Source organism: Muntiacus reevesi, chromosome X (genome assembly GCF_963930625.1).
Source record: "Muntiacus reevesi chromosome X, mMunRee1.1, whole genome shotgun sequence".
Classification (NCBI taxonomy): Eukaryota; Metazoa; Chordata; class Mammalia; order Artiodactyla; family Cervidae; genus Muntiacus; species Muntiacus reevesi.
Genome location: NC_089271.1, coordinates 115,818,919 through 115,843,687, shown reverse-complemented (window position 1 = coordinate 115,843,687; position 24,769 = coordinate 115,818,919). Strand labels below are relative to the sequence as shown.

Genomic DNA, 24,769 nt, shown 5'->3' with positions numbered 1-24,769 from the left:
GTATATTTTGGAAATTAACCCCTTATCAAATGTATGGTTTGCAAATATTCTCTCCCTTCTGTAGGTTGTCTTTTCACTCTGTTGATTATTTCCTTTGTTGTGAGAAGCTTTTAGTTTGATGTAGTCCAACTTGCTTACTTTTGCTTTTGTCATCTGTGCTTTTGGTGTCACATCAATGAAATCATTGCCAAGATCAATATCATGAAGCTTTTATCTTATGTTTTCTTCTAGGAGTTTTAAAGTTTTAAGTCTTAAATCCACTTAGAGTTGATTTTTGTGTGTGGTATAAGGTAAAGGTCCAATTTCATTCTTTTGTATGTGGATATCCAGTTTCCCATTTGTTTAAGAGACTCTCTTCACCCATTGTATATTCTTGACATCCTTGTTGAACGTCACTGTATATTCTTGGTATCCTCGTTGAACGTCAGTTGATATATGGATTTATTTCTGGGTTTTCTATTCTATTTCATTGATTTATATGCCTGTCTTCATACAAACTTCATACTGTTTTGATTACTGTAGCTCTGTAATACATTTTTACATCAAGGAGTGCAATGCCTTTGATCTACTTTCTCAAGGTCAATTTGGCTGTTCAGGGTTTTTTTGTGGTTCCATATGAATTTTAGAATTGTTTGTTCTATCTCTGTAAAAAATGCCATTGGTTAGACCAGTTTGGTGAAGTCTGTTTCCCCTGCAGTGGATGCAGCCTTGGAAATGTATACATTTTCCTCGAGCACTACGAATGACTGTGGCTCTAGCTGAGTTCTCTCTATTTCTCTGATTTCCCCACTGAGCTTCTGGCTGGGCTGCCTCTGTTGGTATCACAGCCAGTTGTTAACATCCTAGTTGATAGTTGATTGCTCTGTTATTTTTCACAAAACCCTAGGGTATAAATTGCTCCACAGTTTGATCCAATTAAAGTCTGTGCCTTTGTTAGGAGAAGAGTATTCCCAATCTTTGAGTCTTTCTTCTAGCCTCCTCTGGGCAAAATATCTGTCCTATGGGGCAAGAACTTGGTGGTGGTGGTGGTGGTGAATATGCCCTTCACCAGGTACTTCACTAGGGTCTTCCTTATGCAACAGGAGTTGTGTGTGCACTTGGGCACAAGAGGGACTTACTGCTCACACTCAGCTGCTGCCACTGCCTAGTATGGATCTTCAATAGCCCAGAGCTGGAAAGGTGGGAACTGCAAACGTTCACTTGCCATCAAATCCACTCAGAATACTTCTTCCATCTCAGGGACCTGGGGGAGATGGTAAGTGACTCTCAGCTGCTTAGCCCAGTGGAACTATTCATTTGCAAGGCAGATCTGTGGAGGATGGGTGCAGTTCCTAGTTCAGATGCCATGGCCCACCACTGCACTTGACAAATTTCTGTAGATTTTCTTCAATAAATGCTTGTCAGTCTGCTGTAAGATCTCCCATCAACCTCCAGAGACTTTGAATGATTATCTTAGCTAACTTTGACCAGCACCAGAGATCTCTCTTGTGAATGGTTCCCTAAGCCTCTCCTTATTACACTATCCTGAAAGTCCTGCCTCTGCTTGTCAGTGTTTTTTAAATTATACATAAAGTTTTCCACACAGAATTTCCATTTATGCACATCCTGTCAGGCATTGCTCTACTGTATACGGTGGTTTCCTCCTATCATGAAGAGTTAGAAATTGAGATGTAGGCATTCCAGTACCCTGCAAAAGGGCCAGGGAAGAGCCTTGAGGCAGTGAACTTCTGAGTCTTGTCTTTTTGCAGAAGACTTAAATTCGAGATCCTAGGCAAGGAATACCTAGAGGAATTAGAAAAGCAAGCACATCTCTGATGGTTTCTAGATCTGAAATCATGAGTCAGGGCAAGAGAGAGTGTTGCAGCTTGAAGTGAGTGGGTGGCAAGATAGAAAGGTCTGTGTTTCCTGCTGGCCTCCCTCCTTTTGAGTGACACATTTTTCTTAGACATGCTAATAGAATTTTCTCTGTGGAAGAAAAAGTTAACAAACAACCATAACAAAAACAGAAGCATGGCATTGGATTGGGATTTTTAGAAAATTAACTGTCAGAAGTCACTTTATTTAAAAAAATCTGCAGAGAAACAGAAGAGTGAGAGGGTGACTATATGTATACAACTGAAAAATAAACTATCAAATTTATTAGCTTTGGAAGAATCTTTCACCTTGCAAGGTAGAAGCTTAATGACAAATGAGTACAGTTAAGGAAAGAAAAATGCATTCACATTGAAACAATTTTTCTTTAGCTTTCAATCTTGCTGACAAGTGTGAGATATCTTGATTGGAGAAAACTCATCACTTCCCCACTTAAATTCTCAATTCACAAAACTCCTTAATATCACAGTTAGAAAAGCCACCCTTATTTCAAAGTTCTGTAGATTCTTCTTTGTGCTGAATTTTTGTTACCTCTATGATGTTGAGGCTGCATCACTCTCTGAAGTTGGCTAGAACTTTTCACAAAATTGTCTCCTGTCTGTGTTCATTCCACCATCAGGGTAGAAGAGTATGTGATTGACATAGAATGATGTAATTCTCAGGATGTCAGGGAGAAGGCCTGCAAAGTACAGCTGCTCCAACGCCCAACACCATGGAGAAAACGGACAAAGGCACAAATGCTGTAGTAGGAAATGATGTTGAAGAACACTAGCTTTGGAATCAAGTAGGCCTAGATTAAAATTTGGGTTAGAATCTCTGTGTCTTAATTTCTTAATCTGTTTAAAAGACAATATTAGTACCTACCACATAGGTTTAAGGTGATGGTGAGATGAAAAAAAATGCATGTATATGGCCCTGCTATGGTATCTTGTCTCCAAAGTAGCCACCATCGATTCATTCCCTCCTTGTCAACTGAGAGTAGAATCAGAGCTAGCTTGTGACTGCTTAACCCAATAGAATTGGGCAGTAGTGACTGCTGTGCCATTTATGGAACTAACTTTTAAGAAGACTGGAATCTTCTCCTTCCTTTCTATTGATACGTTCTCATCCTCTCAGAACCCAGACTCCAAAAGCCCAAACAGTGGTGTGCTGGGAAATGTTTAATGGCAAGCTCTATGGGAAAAAAGTAATAAATTTGTAGCATTTGCTGATTGCTTTGCTGTAATACTCCTCCCAAGGCTGAACACAAACTACAACATATAGCACTGAACATAAAGTTGGTAAGAGATTCATGAATACAGTAGATGTAAACAATCACAAGAGCATAGATTATTAAAATGCAGTAAAATAATTAGGAAGTAATGAGTTCTGATTATCACTATTATTTGTAATATGCTTTATTTAATTGTAAGTTTATGTAATTTAACTTTTAATAATGGCTCACAAAATTCCTGAGAATATAACAATTGGTTCTCAATAGCTGATACAAGCTGGCTCCAGTACACCATAAACCAGATCCAGTGTACCACTGAGCCTAAGCCAGCAGGAGAGGTCATGTGTAGGGAAGAGCCTCAGCTGACTCAAGGACAACAACCTCAACTGACCAGTCTATGGTAGCCTCAACTGCCAGGCATGTGAGGGAGTCATCTTGGATTTCCAGTCCAGTCTAACCTTCAGATGACTCCAGTCCCACCTGTCATCTGACTGCACCTACATGAGAGACTCCAAATGAGAAGTGCTCACCTGAGGTTTATCAACACAGAGAATAATGAGAGATAACAATTAACTGTTGTCTTAAGTCATTAAGTTTTGGGATTGTTTGTTCTGCAGCAGTAGATAACTAGAACACAGGCTTATAGAAGTTGCTCAATGAATAACTGATGTTATTGTTTTCATTATTGTAATTACTGGCAGATTAATCTTAACTACTTCAAGCAATGGAGGTTATTTATTCTACAGCTAATAAGGGAGGACTCCTTTTATTGCTTTTGCTTGGGAACTTAGAATTTTCACACAATGCATGTAATTTGTCTTGAATTTTGCTTAAAAACCATACAACTGCCAATGAAAAATCTGTAGTTACTTTCCACAATATGTAATAGTCTCCCATTGGCCTATTGTTTACTTTCATTTGGCCACAGCAGGGAGTGCATGAAGTGAAGTCCCATCACTGAAACGCAAAGAATAATGACCCAGGGAGGCAGCTCCCATTTACAACAAAGCCTGGACAATTTAATAAGAGCAGTAGAAACATCTGTGACTGAGCATGCTCTATTTTTCTGCCATTGCTGGACAGATTGGGGTAATGGTTAAAGAGGGACAATTGAGAGGATCTCAGTTAAGATTATTTAATTTGTGTTGATAAGAACGGACTAAAGAGAGAGAGAGACAGACAGACAGAGATTAAAGCAAGAAATGAGAGGGAAATGGGAGAAAGAAAAAAATGGCCTTTGTAAGCTATGTTGGGGATAAAATTGTGGGGTGCTTGGAGTAGGAGAGAGGGGTTTGGAGAGATGCTGCCAACTGCGGAGGATGCAGAGAGAGAGAGAAACAGTGAGAGAAAGAGTTGGTCATTTGTAATATAACTTGGGTTAAGTGTGTTATGAATGTAATCTCTCTCTGGAATTTTTCTCAACAGACTCTATTTTTCTTTTTTAAAGAAATTTCTCAAAATCATTTATTGTTGGCTTTCACATTATTTTTCAATTATTTTCCATTATATTTTGATTATTGGACTTGAATGTGAGTGTTTTAAGCTGGGAGGGCACCACAAGAGAGCCCAGCTTCATCTCTCTCTCTCTTTAGTTGCTAAGTCGTGTCTGACTCTTGCGAACCCGTGGACTATAGCCTGTCAGATTCCTCTGTCCATGGGATTCTCCAGACAAGAATACTGCTTCTTGATATAACTTAGGTTATATCAAACTAAAGTCTAGTTTTGTATTTGTCTAATAACGCTGTTTAACACTGGGTGATGATCCCAACAAAAAACTACTTTTAAAAAGCACTTACGAGACATGAGGACTTTTGAACACTGACAGGATATTTGATAATATTGAGTATTATTATAAACTTTTAAAAGATATGATATTGGTATTGTGGTTCTGACAAAGTTTTTTGTTTTATTACTTTTTATTTTTATCTGGAGGATAATTGTAGTCCTTTGTTTTAGAGATGCATTCTGAAGTGTTCATGGAGGAAATGATATGATGTCTGGGGGTTGCTTTAAAATAATCTGGGGTTGGGAGAAGGTAGGTGGAATTGTAGATAAAATAAGATTAGCTCTTCATTCACACTTGTTGAAGCTAGGTGATTCATGAGGTACATTGAGATTCATTATACTATTCTTTCTACTTTTGTGCATATTTAAAAATTTCCATAATAAAAAGTGAAGAAAAAAGTGGGTGAATTAATATCTATTGTTCTTACTCTCTAGAAAAACCTGAAGTGCTCTTTATTGTTATGTGGTCCATATTTGCTTTTGTTCTGCACGTTGCTGGTTCTTGACAGAACAACATAATCACCATCCTTGATTATGAAAGCATAGAGTGAGTATGATATTTGAGTACAGATGGGATCTACTTAACTCAATCCAATACTCAAAAGTCTTAACTTAATTAGAATCTAATTGCAAGATAATCTTTAGTGACAAGAAAGGTTTCCCTAGGGGAGTATTTAAAAAAGGATTTAGTGAATAAAAATTTGACTTATGTGCTACTTTCTGGGACTCCATCAATTGTAGAAATTGAAGTCCAGTGTTTCCTTCACAAATTTTGCTAACTTGGTATATGTTTCCATTTTACTGCCTTTACTTTTTGAAGGGAAAGAACAGCATGGCCCAAAACTAGGTAATGCAGCACCTTTTATATTTCAATTTTCTTTCCCCAGAAAATGTGAATGATGTTGCAGAGCACATTTAAAATTTAATCAATGAATCCCCTCTTCTGGATGAAGAAGAAACAGACTATTGTTTCAAAAGTATCTGATATTTCACAATGTGATGTGGTAAGTATGAACCTAACCCAGACTATATTACAAATAATCAGTGCTGCTTTGGGAAAGCAAAACAATTCAGCATCTGATCTGCATGAAGTAAGCAAAGAGTAAGTACTAGTACTTTGGTAAAATAAGTTATTTCAAAATATTTAAAATATATATTGTTAATCCCTTTGCATACAGGCATTAATAATTCTAAAGGTCAGGTAGCTATGGGTTGAATGCTTCGTTAGTACAACATGATGGCGTCATCCTCTTGGAATCCCAATTGTGAAAGAATGCATTCAAATTCTAACTGAACCTTAATGACAGCAACTTTCCAAATAAATAATTATCCCAAGTCAAACGTTCAATTTCCTGGTGTTCCCCAATGTTCCCCATTTCTACATAGTGCATCCACCCAATGCTTAAGCAAAAAAACTTGAGGACACTAATTACTTCCCTGTGTTGGGTCCCACTCTTTGTGACCCCATGGGCTACAGCACACCAGGCTTCCCTGTCCTTCACTATCTCCCAGAGTTTGCTCAAATTCATGTCCATTGAGTCAGTGACGCCATCCAACCATCTCATTCTCTGTCACTGCCTTCTCCTCCTGCCCTCAATCTTTCCCAGCATCAGGGTCTTTTCCAGTGAGTTGGCTGTTCACATCAGGTAGCCAAAGAATTGGAGCTTCAGCTCCAGCATCAGTCCTTCCAATGAATATTCAGGATTGATTTCCTTTAGGATTGAATGGTTGGATCGCCTTGCTGTCCAAGGGACTCTCAAGAGTGTTCTCCAGCACCACAGCTTGAAAGCGTCAATTCTTCGGTGCTCAGCCTTCTTTATGGTTCAACTCTCACATCCCAGGCTTCCCAGGTGGCACTACTGGTAAAGAACCAATCTGCCAATGCAGGACACATAAGAGACACAGGTTTGATCCCTGGGTTGGGAAGAATCCTTGGAGGAGCACACGGCAACCCACCCCAGTATTCTTGCCTGGAGAATCCCCATGGACAAAGAAGCCTGGTAGGCTACAGTCCATAGGGTTGCAAAGAGACTTGACTGAAGTGACATAGCACCGTCTCACATCCATACACAACTACTGGAAAAACAATAGCTTTGACTATATGGACTTTTGTTGGCAAAGTGATGTCTCTGCTTTTTAATATGCTGTCAAGGTTTGTCATAGCTTTTCTTCCAAGGAGCAAGCGTCTTTTAATTTCATGGCTGCAGTCACCATCTGCAGTGGTTTTGGAGCCCAAGAAAATAAAGTCTGTCACTGTTTCCATTTTTCCCCCATCTATTTGCCATGAAGAGATAGGACCAGATGCCATGATCTTCATTTCTTGAATGTTGAGTTTTAAACCAGCTTTTTCACTCTCCTCTTCCACCTTCATCAAGAGGCTCTTCAGTTCCTCTTGGCTTTCTGCCATAAGGGTGCTATCATCTGCATATCTGAGGTTATTGATATTTCTCCCAGCAATCTTGAGTCCAGTTTATGTTTCATCCAACCCGGCATTTTCCACAATGTATTCTACATATAGGTAGATAAGCAGGGTAACAATATACAGCCTTGGTGTACTCCTTTCCCAATTTGAAACCAGTCCCTTGTTCCATGTCTGGCTCTAATTGTTGCTTCTTGACCCACATGCAGGTTTCTCAGGAGGCAGGTAAGGTGGTCTGGTAATCCCATCTCTTCAAGAATTTTCCACAGTTTGCTGTGATCCATACGGTCAAAGGCTTTAGCCTAGTCAATGAAGCAGAAGTAGATGTTTTTCCGGAATTCCCTTGCTTTTTCTAAGATCCAATGGATGTTGGCAATTTGATCTCTGGTTCCTCTACCTTTACCAAATCCAGCTTGTAAATCTAAAAGTTCTTGGTTCTTGTACTATTGAAGCCTAGCCTCAAGGATTCTGAGCATTACCTTGCTAGCATGTGAAATGAGCACAATTGTGTGGTAGTTTGAATGTTCTTTGGCATTGCCCTTCTTTGAGATTGGAATGAAAGCTGAACTTATCCAGTCCCGTGGCCACTTCTGAGGTTTCCACATTTGCTGGCATATTATTCCTGGAAACCATCTACTTCTCTCCATTGCCACCACTACCACTTTAGGCCTAGCACCGTTTCTCTCAGCTGACCTTCTACGATAACCTCTTAACTGATCTCCCAGCCTCTGCTCTTGCCTCTCTGTGGTCTGTCTTCTACAGAATGATCTTTTAATGCATATATCAGATCATGTTATTGTCTTGCTTTTAAAAACACTCAAGTAGATTTCTGTTACATATAGACTAAAATCCAAATTTCTTGGTTTATGAGACCCTGCAGGATCTAGCTTTACATATATCAATTTCATCTAATCTTTAATACATTCTTTTGAGATGAGTGCTCATATTATTAACTTTGCAAATGAGGAGACTGAAGCTTGATGAGGTCATTTGATTTGCCCACACAGTTAGAAATTAGAGCAACTAAGCTTTAAATTTCAGCTGCTCTGACTCCAAAGTCTATGCTCTTATCTAGTAATTGCTAAGCAATATAAAGATAGTGATTAAATCTCAAAGAAAATTTTATGTAGAGGATATTTTATAAGGAGGATGGGTTTTACATTCAAAAGCTAAGAATACTCTTCTCTACCTGTTATTCCTTGCAGAATTATGAGGATAATTGAGCGTGCTGATCACAAGATGGAGTTTCCTGGGAGGACAGCAAATCTGATGGTGGCCAGGCTGGCTTTGGCTGTCCTATGGGTGGACCACACATTTGAAGGCATGGCCTTCAGCATTCTCTCCTATAAAGAAGGCACAGAGCCTGAGGTGTGTGGAGCTCAGGGTAGTGAGAGCAAATCAGCCAAACACTGCTCCTAATCTTCATTCATCTACTCCTTGGAAGGAGATGGGGTACTTTTTTAACCTTCATGGAGCCTTATGAAAATACAAATATCCCAGGGAAGATTCATGCATAACCCTTTGTAAGCCAACAGCTTAGTTGGAACAGTGTCCATGAGGTATGCAATAATACCGCTTTTGGTCCTGTGATCCCAAATCTTCCCAAAGGTCAGTTTATCAATAACTACCATTTATGGTGGCTCAGTGGATACAGAATCTGCCTGCAATGGAGGAGACCTGGGATCAATCCCTGGATCTAGAAGACCCCCTGAAGAAGGAAATAGCAGCCCACTCCAGTATTCTTGCCTGAGAAAGCCAGTAGACAGAGGAGCCTGGCAGTTGTAGTCCATGGGGTCACAAAGAGTTGGACATGACTGAGCAACTAACACAAGCCATTTATGGAGCACTTACTATATGCTGGGCATTGTGCTACTATTTCATCTGTACACATAAGGAAACAGAGAAATTAAGTAATTTTTCCAAAGACACACAATCTAATGACTGAGCTAGAAGTCAAATTTATGTCTGGTTGGCTTTAAAGTCTGAACCCTTTTCTCTACTCCACACTACCTCATTTGTCCACCAACCCTGGCTCAGAACAATTTGGGAGAGCAGTCTTTTTAAATTTATAGTTTAAAATATTATAAAGTTTGTATATGGGGAAAGCATAAATTTGAAGATTTGAAGTATACTTTCTCTGATTTTTGACAAACGTGTATATCTGTGTAACTCAAACCCCTGTCAAGATATAAAACACTGTTATCCCTCCTGAAAGTCCTCCTGTGTCTGTTCCCATTAATCCCTGTGACAGCTACCTCTGTTGCCTATCACTGTTCTGATTTTTTTTAAAACATAGTTTTGCCTGTTCTAGAACTTTATATAAATGAATTATATGATACGTACTGTCTTGTATAAGGCTTCTTCTATGTACTACGGTAGGATTTTTTTTTGAGATTCATTCTTCTGTTTCTGTAGTTTATTCATTTTATTGCTGACTAATATTCCATTGTATGGATATATTACAGATTGGATTGTTTCTAGTTTGGGGCTATTGTGTTCAGTGCTGCATTGAAGATTTAGGTAAAAGTCCTTGTATGGATATATATTTTCATTTATCTTGAGTAAGGAGATCGGTGCTGGGTGTTCATTGGAAGGACTGATGTTGAAGCTGAAACTCCAATGCTTTGGCCCCCTGATGTGAAGGGCTGACCCTTTTGAAAAGACCCTGATGCTGGGAAAGATTGAAGGCAGGAGAAGGGATGACAGAGGATGAGATGATTGGATGGCATCACCAACTCAATGGACATGTGTTTGGGTAAACTCCAGGAGTTGATGATGGACAGGGAGGCCTGAAGTACTGAGGTTCATGGGGTCGCAAAGAGTCAGACATGACTGAGCGACTGAACTGAACTGAACTGAACTGAGTAAATACCTATGAATGAAAATGCTGGTTCATAAGTTATATGTTTAAATTTGTGAGAACCAACCATACTCCTTTTTAAAGTGGTTAAGGATATGGAGCGATTTTTCATTTTTGTATTGGCCTTTTCTATATCTTTGGTAAAATATCTGTTAAAATTTTTGCCTATTTTTCAGTTGGATTGTTTGTCTTCTTCTTATTGAGTTGAAAGTATTTTTTTTTACAACTTCTGGATATAAGTCAGATACATGTTTTGAAAATATTTTCTCTGTGGTTTATCTATTAGATAAGTGGTGTCTTTTGATGAGCTTAAGTTGTAATTTTGGTGAGGTATAATTCATCAGTTTTTTTTTTCATGAATAACAATATATGACTTGATTAAGAAATCTTTGCCTATTAACAGATCATGAAGATACTCTTTCCTTTAAAAGATCTATGGTTTCAATTTTTACATTTAGGATGATAATCCTAATTAATTGAACCTAATTTTTTGTATGGTATGAAGTGTGGTATGGTGTGTGGTTTGGAGTTAATTTTGTTCCATTTAGAAATTCAGTTATTGCAGCATCATTTATTGAAGATTTTCCTTCCTCCATAAATTACTTTGGCACCTTTGACAAAATATCAAATACTCATGTAAGTATAGGTCTATTTAAGAAAAATTCTATTTTGACCCCACTGCATGGCTTGTGGGATCTTAGTTCCCCAGCATGGGCCCCTGGTAGTGAGAGTACAGAGTCCTAACCACTGGACTTCCATGGAATTCCTTGTGTAGGTTTATTTTTGAGCTTTCTGTTCAGTTCTATTGATTTTTTGTCAAAAAAATATATATATATATCACACTATCTTTATTCCTGTAGTCTTGAATCAAGTAGTGGGAATCCTTCAACTTTGTTTTTTTTCAAGATTGCTGTGGTTATTCCAGGCCTTTTGTATGTCCATGTGAATTTTCTTTTTTTTTTTTTTTTTTTTTCTTTCAGCCATTTTATTTATTTATTTTTTTTTTTTTTTAAATATTATTTTATTAGTTGGAGGCCAATCACTTTACAACATTTCAGTGGGTTTTGTCATACATTGACATGAATCAGCCATATAGTTACATGTGAATTTTCAAATGTGCCTGTCAATTTGTAGGAAAAAACCTTGCCAAGATTATAATTGGGATTGCACAATTTTGGGAGAATTGATTACTTAGTAATATCGAATCTTGTAATATTTATCCAGGAACATTTATTCAGGTCTATTTTAATTTCTCTCAGCAATGCTTTTTTCCCTTTTATTTATTTCTTTTTCTTTTTTTTAATTAATTTTTTATTTTAATTGGAGGCTGACTACTTAACAATATTGTGGTGGTTTTGGCCATACATCGACATGAATCAACCATGAGTGCTAAATGGAGAGGTATTGCCTGTCTTTTGTTAAAGTCATCCTAGATATTTTTTCTGATACTGTTGCAAATGGAATTAAAATTTTTTTAATTGAAGTATAGTTTAATTCAGTTCAGTTCAGTTCAGTTGCTCAGTCATGTCTGACTCTTTGCGACACCAGGCCTCCCTGTCCATCACCAACTCCTGGAGTTTACCCAAACTCATGTCCATTGAGTCGGTGATGGCATCCAACCATCTCATTCTCTGTCTTCCCCTTCTCCTCCTGCCTTCAATCTTTCCCAGCATCAGGGTCTTGTCAAATGAGTCAGCTCTTCGCATCAGGTGGCCAAAGTATTGGAGTTTCAGCTTCAACATCAGTCCTTCCAATGAACACTCAGGATTGATCTCCTTTAGGATGGACTGGTTCGATCTTCTTACAGTCCAAGGGACTCTCAAGAATCTTCTCCAACACCACAGTTCAAAAGCATCAGTTCCTCGGCGCTCAGCTTTTCTTTATAGTCCAACTCTCACATCCAATTACAATGTGTTAATTACTGCTATACAGCAAAACAATTCAGTTATATCTCTCTATATATGTACATTATTTTTCATGTTCTTCTCCATTATGATTATCACAGGATATTTAATACAATTATCTGTGCTACACAGTAGGACCTTATTGTTTATCCATTCTGTATATACCAATTTACATTAAATCAAACCCTCACCCAACCCCATCCCCCTTGACAACAACCAGTCTACTCTCTATGTCCATGATTCATTTGTGTCATATTTTGGATTCCACATATAAGTGATATCATATGATATTTGTCTTTCTTTTTCTGACTTAGTACAAGTGAAATTATATTTAAATTTAATTTAAAAATAAAGTTTACAATTATCTGCTGTATTTAAAAATAAAATTGATAAGCTATATCTATCACCAATCTCTCACTATCTATCCATCCATCTATCATATATCTAAATTTTGTATCCTATGAACTTGCTAAACTCACTTATTAGCTGTAGTAGTTGTTTTAGAGATTATTTGGGCCTTTCTATGCAATGCCATCTGAAAATAGTGACATTAGGCATCTTTCTCATTAATTTTTATTCCTTTTATTCCTTCTTCTGGACTTATCTTGATATTAGTACTTGCAATAAAATGTTGACTAAGTGGTGATAGTGAACATCTTGTCTTGATATCAGGAGAAAAGTATTCACTATTTTACTATTACTATGATATTAGTCGTGTTTTTGTTTTGTTTTTTAAATACCCTTTATTTGATTAAGGAAGTTTTCTTCTGTTCCTAGTTTGCTGAAAATTTTTACTATGAGTGGTTGTTGAATTTTTTTAAATGCTTTTTCTGTATCTCTTGAAATCATCATTTGGCTTTTGTCCATTATCTAATATGGTAAATCACATTGATTTTAGGATGTTAAACCAATCTTTGCATTTTTGGAAGAAACCCTAGTGATTATGATGTTTTATCATTTTTATATAGTGGTATTTTCAACTTGATAATATTTTGTTAAGTATTTTAGCACTTATATTCATGAAGGATGTAGGTTTGAAATTATTTATTTGTTTATGACTTGACTGGGTCTTAGGGGCTACACCGACTTTTCTCTAGTTGCGGTGTGCGGGCTTCTCATTGTGGTGGTTTCTCATTGCAGAGCACGGGCTCTGCGGCACAGGCTTAGTATTGTGGCGCACTGGTTTAGTTGCTCCAAGGCATGTGCAATCTTACCAGATCAGGGATCGAACCGGCATCTTTTGCATTGGCAGGCAGATTCTTTGTCACTGAGCCACTGGAGAAGCTCCTAAAAGTTTTTTTTTTTCCCTCTAGTTTCTTTATCAGACTTTGGGTTGGTGTTTTGCCAACTTTATAAAACTCTTTCAGAAACAGTTTGTGTGACATTGATGTTATTTCTTCATTAAATGCTTGATAGGGCTCACTAGGAAACTCTCTGTGTCTGGAATTTCTTTATGGGAAGTATTGTGATACCAAATCCAACTTGTTTAATGGGTGCAGAGCCCTTCTGATGTTCTGATTCATCTTGTGTCTATTTTGGTTAGTTATATTTTTCTAAGAATTTATTTCAGTTAGCTTTTCAAGTTTATTGGCAGAAGTTGTGCATAACATTCCTATTATTTCTTAACATCTATAACATTTATGAGTGGTCAGCAAAACTTTTCTGTAGAAGGAAGATAGTAAATAATTTAGGATTCATAAGCTATAAATGGTCTCCCTCTCCTGCACATTTTTTCTTTGCTTTGCTTGCTTCCTTTCTTCCCTTCTTCCTTCCTTCTTTCTTTTTCACAACATTTAAAATATGAAATATAAAAGCCATATTTAGTCCTACCAAATAGGCCCTTGGTGCGATTTGCCTTGCTGACCAGTTTGTCAGTCTCTGATCTATAGTGATAATCTCTCTTTCATTTTCGATATTGATAATTTTCTTTTCTAGCTCTTTTTTTCTTGATCAGTATAACTAGGGATATTTTCAAGTTTGTTGATCCTTTCCAAGAACAAATTTTTGGCTTTGTTAATTTTTTATTTTCTATTTTGTTAATATCTTATCTTTATTATTGGGTTTGCCTGGTGGCTCAGTGGTAAAGAATCTGCCTGCAATGCAGGAGCCACAGGAGATGCATGTTCGATCCCTAGGTTGGGAAGATCCCCTGGAGGAGTGCAGGGCAACCCACTCCAGTATTCTCACCTGGAAAATCCCATGGACAGAGGAGCCTGGTGGGTTGTAGTCCATGTGGTGGCAAAGAGTCAAATACAACTGAAGTGACTTGGCTTGCTCTTGCTATCTTTATTATTAATATTTCCTTCCTTGTATTTATTGTGAGTTTACCTTGTTCTTCCTTATTTAGCTTCTTAAGGTAGATCCATAAACCACTGACTTTAGACCTTTCTTCTTTTCTATTAATAATGTAGTCATAAAAAGCTATAAATATCTTTCTATGTACTGCTTTAAGTTGTAGTCTGCAATTTTTGATACGTATTTTCGTCATCAGCAGTTCAAAATATTCATGATCCATGAATTATTCAGGAGTGTATTCATTTGTTTATTTCTTAAAGAGGTTTTGGACGTGGACCATTTTTTAAAAGCATTTGTTGAATTTGTTACAATATTGCTTCCGCTTTATGTTTGGTTTTTGGCCATGAGGCATGTGGGCTCTTAGCTCCTCGACCAGGGATCAAACCTGCACCCCCTCATTGTAAGGCAAAGTCTTAACCACTAGACCACCAGGGAAGTCCCAGGAGTGTACTTGTTAAGTCCCAAATATTTGGGATATATCTAAGATATATTATCGCTGTTGATATCATGTTTATTTCATTCTGGTTACAGAATATATTCAGTTTAACTTCAATCCATTTAAATTTATGGACATTTGATTTATATCCCAGTGTATGATCTATTTTGGTGTTTCATACACTTGAAAACCTTGATGCTTCATGTGCACTTGAAAAAATTTGCATTCTACAGTTGTTGGATATGCTGTACTGCAAATATCAATTAAATCTCAAGGTGATTGATAGTGTTCAGATCATTTACATTTTTACTGATTTTTTCTTGGTTGTTTCCTAGTTTAAAGGGGTGCTAAGATGTCTAACTTGGATTGTGAAATCGTGTATTTATCCCTTTAGTTGCATCACATTTTGCTTTGTTTATTAAGTGAATATACACTTATGTTGTCATGTCTTCCTGACTATACCTCTAATCCTAACCTGTTTATCATTATGAAATAGCCTTTCTTATTTCTGATAATACTCTTTGTCTTGTAATCTATTTTATATGGTTTTAATATAGTCATTCTAGCTTTCTTATACTTACTGTATGTATACATATACATACATAATATTTTTTTCAACCACTTACTTTGTATTTGTGCACTTATAGATAGCACACAGTTTGTGTCTCATTTTTTATCCATCTGAAAATATCTGCCTTTTAATAGAGTGTGTACTTCTTTAACATTTAACATAATTTTTGATATGGTTGTGTATTTAGGACTACCATTTGATTTTATTTTCTATCTGTCCTTCTGGTTTTTGTTCCTTTTGATTTAATATTTTTTATAACTGAATTTTAATTTTTTCTGCCTCTTTAGTTATGTCTATTTGAATTATTAATGGTTGCTCTAGAGATTACAATATATATCCTTATATTTTTGCAGTCTACTTAGAGGTACTATTGTACCACTTCATGGAAAATGTAGAAACTTTAACTATACATATCTATATATACCCTCTGTCTTTTTAAAAACGCTTTTAGGTTCATATGCTGTATTTTCATTTTTGTTCAGTTCAAGAAATTTTCTCTCTCACTCTCTCTGGGTTTTTTTTTTTCTTCTTTTTGACTGTGTGGCATGCAGGCTCTTAGTTCCCTGACCAAGGATCAAACCTGCACCCTCTGCAGTGGACACACAGAGTTTTAACCATTGGACTGTCAAAGAAGTCCCTATACCCTCTGTCTTTTATGTTATAGTTGTCATATGTATTATTACTAACAAGATCAGAAACTCCACTAGACAATGTTATAATTATTGCTTTAAAGAGTCTTAGTGAAATTGAGACTAAAAGTAGCCTTTTATGTTTGCAAGCTCAGTGGCTTCAGACATGTCCAACTCTTTGTGACCCCATGGACTGTAGCCCATCAGGCTCCTCTGTCCATGGGATTCTCCAGGCAAGAATACTGGAGTGGGTAGCCATTCCCTTCTCCAAGAGATCTTCCTGACTCAAGGATTGAACCTGCATTGCAGGCAGATTCTTTACTGTCTGAGTCACCAGGGAAAGTGTGAAAGTTTTAGTTGCTCAGTTGTGTCTGACTGTTTGCAACCCTGTGTAACCCACCAGTCTCCTCTGTCCATGGGATTCTTCAGGCAAGAATACTGGAGTGGGTTGCCATTCCCTTCTCCAGCAGATCTTCCTGATCCAGGGATCGAACTTGGGTCTCCTGCACTGCAGGCAAATTCTTTACCATCTGAGTCACCAGGGAAGCCCTATGTTTATCGAGATGTTTATCATTTTCAATATTCTTCATTTCTTCCTGAAGGTCTGGTGACATTTCCCTTCAATTTGAAGAAATTCACTTAGCACTTCTTGTAGTATGTGGTCTAATGATAATGAATTTTCCTGGCTCTCATTTATCTAAAAAAAATTTTTTTGGCCTTTATTTGAAGGGTATTTTTGTTTACTATGGAATTCTGGATTGACAGCATTTTAGATGTTGCTCCATTCTATTCTGGCCTCCATGTTCTCTGATCAGAAATCAGTAATCATCTGAATTTTGTTTCTCTATTTGTGATGTGTAATGTGTCATTTTTCTCTCTTTGCTTTCAATATTTTCTCTCTTTTTTTTTTGCAGTTTGACTATTATGTGCTTAGGCATGTGTTTCTTTATATTTTTCCCATTTGAAGTTTGCAGAATTTCTTGAATCTGTAAATTTATGTCTTTCACCAAATTTGGGGAGATTTCCGCCATTATTTTTCTAAATATTGGTTCTTCACCATTCTCTCTCTCCTCTCCTTTAGGGATTCTGATTACACAGATGTAAGATTTTTTGATGCTGCCCCACAGGTCCCTGAGACTGTGTTCATGTTTGCAATCATTTTACTATTTAGTCTTCTGATAGTATAATTTCTATTGATTTCTCTTCAAGTTCACTGACCTCTGTCATCTTCATGTTACTACTGAGTCCACTGAGTGTAATTTTTTAAAATTTCAATATTGTATTTTTAGTTCTAAAATTTCCATTTTGTTCTTTTTTGCTTCTGTTTCTATTATTTACTCCTTTAGAATAATTGCAAGTGTATTTTCTTTAAACACTTAAGCATAATTATACTAACTACTTAAAATCCTTATCTGCTAATTCTAACATCTGAGTAATCTCAAGATTGATTTCCATTGACTGTCTTCACTTTAAATGGGTCATTTTCATTTTTTCTTAACATATAGGGTAACTTTGGATTATGTCCTGGCTTTTGTGAATGGTATATTGTGGAGACTCTGGATTTTTCTGTGTTTCTCTGAAAATTATTTGTTTTTGTTATACCAGACAATTAAAATGGTTGGAGTCAAACTAGATTCCATCTCTTGGATGGCAGCTCAAATGTCAGTTAAATTCCTTTATCCTTAGTTGAAGTCTGTCCTATATATATGTGGTTCTGAGGTCAGGCTGAGTTTACACTCAGAATTTTGACTCCCCATCACTAGCTCTCTCCTTTTCAAGATCTCCCGTTGACCTCCCAGTGGCTGTAGTTACTTTGACCTTTGTTTTCTGGTTCTTCATGCCACAAAGACTGAAGGTTTTCTATCACAATTTTAAGTGTCTTTCACAGTGTTTGTTTCAGGCTGTCATCTGGCTAACAGCTGTAAAAAGAGCTAATTCACCTTGTGATGCCACTTTTTTCCAAGTGTCTACTCTTCTCCAGAGCCTGCCTGGTTTTGTTCATTTTCCAGTGTCTTCAAGTCATTGTATTCAGTATAGTTGTTACATGTAGGAAGCCTGAGTCCATCTGGAGCTACTCAACCATACTGGAAGTAAATGTCTTCCCACTGCATTTTGTTTACATATAGGGTTTTCTATTAAAGACCCTGGTCAAGAAAAAAGCCCAGCAACCCCAATGAACTTCTTGGTACCAAAATCGCTCACATGTTGAAGCTAAATTCATCACCTCTTCATAGTACTTGATTGTAGCAAAGTTCATTTGTGCCAGTTCAATTGTGGCTTTTGGGCTCACAATTCATTTTCAGAAATATTACAAACTTTCATCTCCCCATGATATACCCAGCAAGATAATTGTTCCTTGAAAAGCAAAATGGATAATGGGGAAAATGTGGGTGCAGATTACATTTATGCTTGTTCAGCTACATCCCAGCTGTGTGACCCTAGACAAGTCACTTAACGTTTCTAAGCCTTCATTTTCTGATATAATACTGTATATCTTTCAGAGTCAATAGAGAGTTTCAATGACAGGATGCATGTAAGGGTCTCATATACCCTTGTTTTTCCTGGGAGAGTCCAGGTTTGCAACTGTGGTTCCAGTGTAATTATTGATAAAGCCCTCTTTCACTCTCAGAAATATACCTGTACTTATCAAATACTATTACCAGGTGGGGCTAGCAATAAGGAACCTGCCTGCCTACGCAGGAGACATAAGAGACGTGGGTTCGATCCCTGGGTTGGGAAGATCCCCTGGAGAAGGGAATGGCAACCCACTCTAGTCTTCTTGCCTGGAGAATCCCATGGAAAGAGGAGCCTAGCAGGCTATAGTCCTTGGGGTTGCGAAGAGTCGGACACAACTGATGCAACTTAACATGCTCACATGCACCAATCAAATCAGCAAACTCTTCTAATAGTGAGCCTCTAATTCCTAAGGCCTAATGCCTCACTTCCCTGCTCCACTTTTTAAGAAAAGCATTGCTCAATAAACTGTAAGACAATGCCTAATGTCACTGTGTTGGTTTTTTTCTGTTTCTTTTTTTTCTTCCTCTCTCAGAACTGTATTGGAGAAGGTAGCCTGCTTTTGAAGACTGGCCTTTATTCCTGAGAATTATGGCAAATCACCTTATCTGTCATCCCTCTTCCACCTCTATGAATATCCAGGTGGAAGCAGATCGAAGGGACAGAAATAAGGATAGGTCAAGAAAGGAAAAGTGGTGTATGTGTGTGTCTGGGTCTGTGTTCCCCCTGGGTCACATCTTAGCCTGTAATCTGAGTGTGTGCATGTATTGAGTTGGCCAAAATGTTCACTCAGCCGCAACAAAAGTTTTTCAATAGCATTGTTCAAAAACCTGAAGGAGCTTTTTGGTCCACTCAATAAAAGATTTGCATAGCTGGTGGAGCTAGTTCTCACCCTTCAGCCCTCAGCCTTCAGGACTGAGGCTGGGGTTGGGGCAGAAAGTGGGGAGGACTTCAAGCTGATGGATGATGACTCTTTTTTATTTCCTGGTTTTCCTTGACAAATTTCCCTAGACAAAGTCCCCCTGGGGAGAGTTTTGGCCTCCATATATTTACCTAAATCACTGAGGGAGAGAATTCCTGTTAGCAGCTTACACACCATCTTGTTTAATTTTTTTGGCCAAACTTCACTCTTTAAGGTAAGTTCTTGCCTCTGGTAACTGTCATGAACCGACATATGGTGACTCACTGTAATTATGAACTCTTGCTATTTTCATGATGTGCTGTTTATTCTCAAATATGCTCTCTGATTTATTCTGCAAATCTCCCAGCACAACCCCTGGTTCTCAGCATGAATCAACGTCTACTTTAATGATGTTCCTCAGTTTTTCATTTTCACAGCTTCTCAGGTTTGGAAGGGACCTTAAGGATTATCTGATGACCAAACGGAGGCCTCAAGATGTTTCAAAACCAGAAACGAACAGCGAATTCTCCTGATGAAATGCCATTTAGGCCTATCTGTGCTCCCCTCCCAAATCTCCCCTGTATCCTCAAAGCCAACACACACATTTCTCAGGCCAATTTATCTGAAGCTGAGTGGTGTCCAGCAGGACACTTGACTGCAGACATGGTTGCTCTTTCCCACCGCCTCCACAGAACCTTCTCTAAGGGCTTCTGTCCTCACCTGTTATTAAACAGAGAGACAGTATGATGTGGCAGTTAACAGCAGGGACCCTGGGGCCAGATGCAGAATTTAAAGCTGGCTGTGCCATTGTCCACCCACATGAACTCGTGGGCAAGTTCTTCAACTCCCAGTGCCTTTGTTTCCTCCTATGTAAACAGGAGGATAGTAGTACCTCACTGGGATGTTGAAGGATTAAAGGACTTAATACATATAAAATGCTTAGAATAGTGCCTTGTACACAATTAACACCATGTAAGTGTTTGCATTGATTTTACTATTTGATTATCTTGGGGCTCTGCCTAAAGAAAAGCTCATTTCTTCAGCCTGCTCTGTCCCATCCAGCTGCTGGGAAGAGAGCACTCAGAGATGGCATGATGTTGCTGATGACCACTCTTAATTGTTAGTGTTTATACTCCAAGACTCAAAGAGTGCTCTGATATGAACATTTGTATCCTCTCAAAATTCTTTTGTTGAAATCTTAACCCCCAAGGTGATGTATCACCCGGTGAGTCCTTTGGGTGGTGATTATGTCATGAGGATGGGGACCTCATGAATGGGATTAGTGATCTTATGGAAAAAGCCTCAGAGAGTTCTCTCACCCCTTCCACCATGTGAGAATACAGCAAGAAGGTGTCAAACAGAAAGCAAACCTTCACTAGAACCCAACCATGTAGGCACCTTGGTCTTGGACTTGCAGCCTCTAGAACTGTGAAAAATAAATTTCTGTTGTTTATAAGCCATGTAATCTGGACTTTGTTATAGCAGCCCTAACAGACTAAGACACAGAATTTAAGTAATTTTGCCCAAAGTCACACAGCTAGGTAGTGGCATAGCTAGGAATCAAATCCAGGGTGTCTGACTCCAAAGTTCAAGTATTTATGAGGTTCATGAACTAGTGCCTGGGTGTGCACATTTTTTAAAGAGACTATCCAAACAAATGAATTTCTAATGGTCAAATTTCCACAGTGATTTGGAGGCGGTTGTACTGAGCCAGCTTAAACATACTGCATATCAATTCATTATAACATTATCTCCAGCTATATCTCCAGAATGCTGTTCTCCTGGAATTCTGTAATTGCTCCCCTCTCTGTCTAAATTCTATTTGTTCCTATGGGCTTAGCTCAAATTCCACCTGGGAAGTTTGCCTAAAGTTCATGAACCTCTGCTCTCCTCCTTACCCTCTGCTTGTATTCTTGTGTTACACCTCTGCCTAGTTTCTAGATTGGTATTCTCAAGGAGGTTGTGGCATGTGTCATGGCTCAGACATGTTTTATTTTCATAGCACCTAGCATAGGGCTAGGTACTCAATATGCTTTCACTAGCTGTATATTTATTAGGCATTTTTAATGGAGAAAAATAGCTGGACCCAGGACAAGCCAGTTAATGAACAAATAATCATAATAAAAATTAAGAATGTGATTCATAGCACTCAGATCCTTTTGGCCAGCTTGTAATTTCTGTCACCTTAGATGCCATTATTTTGGTCTTAGCTTCTCTCCTTTCTTCAGAGAGGTGTGCTTGTTTTGTAAAATAAAAGATAAACCTGTTTTGCATAAATTTCACACCTAATAAGTCATTTTTATTCACTAACACCTTCTACTGAAAAAGATTAAAGATCTTTGCCAAAATTAGCCTTCAGACGTCATAGTGGCAGATGAAGAAGGATTAGAAGTAACCTATCATCAATTTCAGAACCGGAAGGATCTTATAATTCATTGTGTCCCATCTCCTCATTTTACCAATGAGGATACTAAGACCCAGAGAGGGGAAGGGACACAATTTATTCATTTATTCACCGAGTTATTTATTCAACTAGCAAATATTTATTAAATTCCTACTATGTGTATTGTGTGGTGCTGTATGGGGGAGGGTTCTCACATGCAAGGGGGTGACCTGAGGCTGGGAACTGAGCCACTCATTTTGGGGGAGTAAGCGCATACAAGAAATGCCACAGTTTAACTACAAACCCTCCCCCGCCCAAGTTCCAAGTCTCACAGCTCTGCTTTCACACTACTTCTTCTAACATCTTTTGATCAAAACCTTAACTGTCATTACAACATATTACCTTAAGTGAAAGTGTTAGTCACTCAGTCGTGTCCCACTTTTTGAGACCCCATGGATTGTAGCCCACCAGTCTCCTCTGTCCACGGAATTCTCCAGGCAAGATACTGGAGTGGGTTGCCATTTCCTTCTCCAGAGGATCTTCCCAACCCAGGGATCGAACCTGGGTCTCCTGCATTGCAGCAGAATATTTACTGTCTGAGCCACCAGGGAAGCCCCATATTGTTAATAAGACACCACTCTTGGAAAACATGTGCCTCCTCTTCCACCCCTCCATTAGTGGTGGCTCTTGGGGAGAGGGCCAAAGCCCAAGGCAAGTACAATATGGCCCAGGGGCTCTGGAAGCACAGAGCCCCAGCACACAGCTGTCTGGGAGCTCAGGAAAGGCCTCTGCAGGAGATGTGTCAGCTGAGATGGAGGTCGAGTACCAGCTAGAAGATTGGAAAGGGTGAGGAGAAGGAGGGAGGAGTGTTTCAGGTGGAGGAAACCGCTTCTGTAAAGCTTCAGAAATGGAAATAGGTCCAACCAAAGCCTAGAACTAGAGGGTAGAAGAGTGAGCAAGCGTTTAGTTCCTTTCCCTGAATGGTTGCCACTTTGTAGGTCAAGGAAATAAAGCCAGAAAGTAGGTTAATTCAGTCCCAAGTCACTACGTGTTTCTCCTCCTTTGGCCTTCTCACTATAGAAAGCCACATCTTTGAGACTAAGTTGGGAGGCTTGTTAGGTATTTGGTCCACCTTCCTTCATGTTACCAGTGTCCCCGACGGGGGAGGGACTTTCAAGAAACAAGAGGGCCTGGGCTAGGACTTGTTTTTTTGTTTTTTTTTTTAGGACATTTTTTCTCTTTTTTCCATTTATTTTTATTAGTTGGAGGCTAATTACTTTACAATATTGTAGTGGGTTTTGTCATACATTGACATGAATCAGCCATGGAGTTACATATATTCCCCATCCCGATCCCCCCCTCCCACCTCCCTCTATACCTGATCCCTCTAGGTCTTCCCAGTGCACCAGCCCCAAGCACTTGTCTCCTGCATCCAACCTGGGCTGGTGATCTGTTTCACCCTAGATAATATACATGTTTCGATGCTGTTCTCTCAAAACATCCCACCCTCGCCTTCTCCCACAGAGTCCAAAAGTCTGTTCTGTACATCTGTGTCTCTTTCTCTGTTTTGCATATAGGGTTATCATTACCATCTTTCTAAATTCCATATATATGCATTAGTATACTGTATTGGTTTTTATCTTTCTGGCTTGCTTCACTCAGTATAATGGGCTCCAGTTTCATCCATCTCACTAGAACTGATTCAAATAAATTCTTTTTAATGGCTGAGTAATATTCCAGGGTGTATATGTACCACAGCTTCCTTATCCATTCGTCTGCTGATGGGCATCTAGGTTGCTTCCATGTCCTGGCTATTATAAACAGTGCTGCGATGAACATTGGGGTGCACATGTCTCTTTCAGATCTGGTTTCCTCAGTGTGTATGCCCAGAAGTGGGGTTGCTGGGTCATATGGCAGTTCTATTTCCAGTTTTTTAAGAAAGATAGCCTCTTTAACAAGTGGTGCTGGGAAAACTGGTCAACCACTTGTAAAAGAATGAAACTTGTAAAAGAATGAAACACTTTCTAACACCATACACAAAAATAAACTCAAAATGGATTAAAGATCTAAATGTAAGACCAGACACTATAAAACTCCTAGAGGAGAGCATAGGCAAAACACTCTCTGACATAAATCACAGCAGGATCCTCTAGGACTTGTTTTTTTAACCATCAGCCAGGACCCTTTCCTCTGGATCTTGCTGCAAACCCTCCTCTACATGAGAACTGCCCAGGGGGATTCCTCTGGGAAGGGAAGCACTGAACCACCATGCTGGCTTTGGTTGACAGAGCTGGTCAGGAACAGAAAGTGAGTAGCTTCCTCAGGGAGCCCCAGGCTGTGTTCATAATTCCTCACTTCTCAGTGGCTGAAGGGCTCAGAAATTTGTTGTTGTTCAGTTGCTCAGTCGTGTCTGACTCTTTGCAATCCCATGGATTGCAGCACACCAGGCTTTCCTGTCCTTCACCATCTCCCAGAGCTTGCTCAAACTCATGGCCATTAAGTCGATGATGCCATCCAACTATCTCATCCTCTGTCATCCCCTTCTCCTCCTGCCCTTAATCTTTCCCAGCACCAGGGTGTTTTCTAATGAGTCAGGTCTTCACATCAGGTGGCCAAAGTATTGAAGCTTCAGTTTCAGCATCAGTCCTTCCAATGAATATTCAGAGTTGATTTCCTTTAGGATTGACTGGTTTGATCTCCTTGCAGTCCAAGGGACTCAAGAGTCTTCTCCAGCACCACAGTTCAAAAGCATCAATTCTTTGGCGCTCAGCCTTCTTTATGGTCCAACTCTCACATCCATACATGACTACTGGAAAAAACATAGCTTTGACTATATGGACCTTTATATCCTGTTGAGGTTTGTCATAGCTTTTTCTTCCAAGGAGGAAGTGTATTTTAATTTCATGGCTGCAGTCCCTTCTGCCGTGATTTTGGAAAATTTGAGGAAATTTGAGGACTTGGCATCTTCTAAAAGTGGCCCAGCAGGT

General features: G+C 38.6%; 1 protein-coding gene across 1 annotated transcript in view; it reads left to right on the top strand.

The window, feature by feature from the left end:
* Positions 1 to 24,769, top strand: part of ADGRG4 (adhesion G protein-coupled receptor G4) — a 106,302-nt gene that overhangs the window by 56,420 nt on the left and 25,113 nt on the right. Inside the window, 5 exon segments of the mRNA XM_065916860.1 lie at positions 5,758 to 5,830; positions 5,832 to 5,972; positions 8,495 to 8,661; positions 9,804 to 9,815; positions 19,516 to 19,634. Of these exon segments, the coding sequence (XP_065772932.1) occupies positions 5,758 to 5,830; positions 5,832 to 5,972; positions 8,495 to 8,661; positions 9,804 to 9,815; positions 19,516 to 19,634 (512 nt within the window).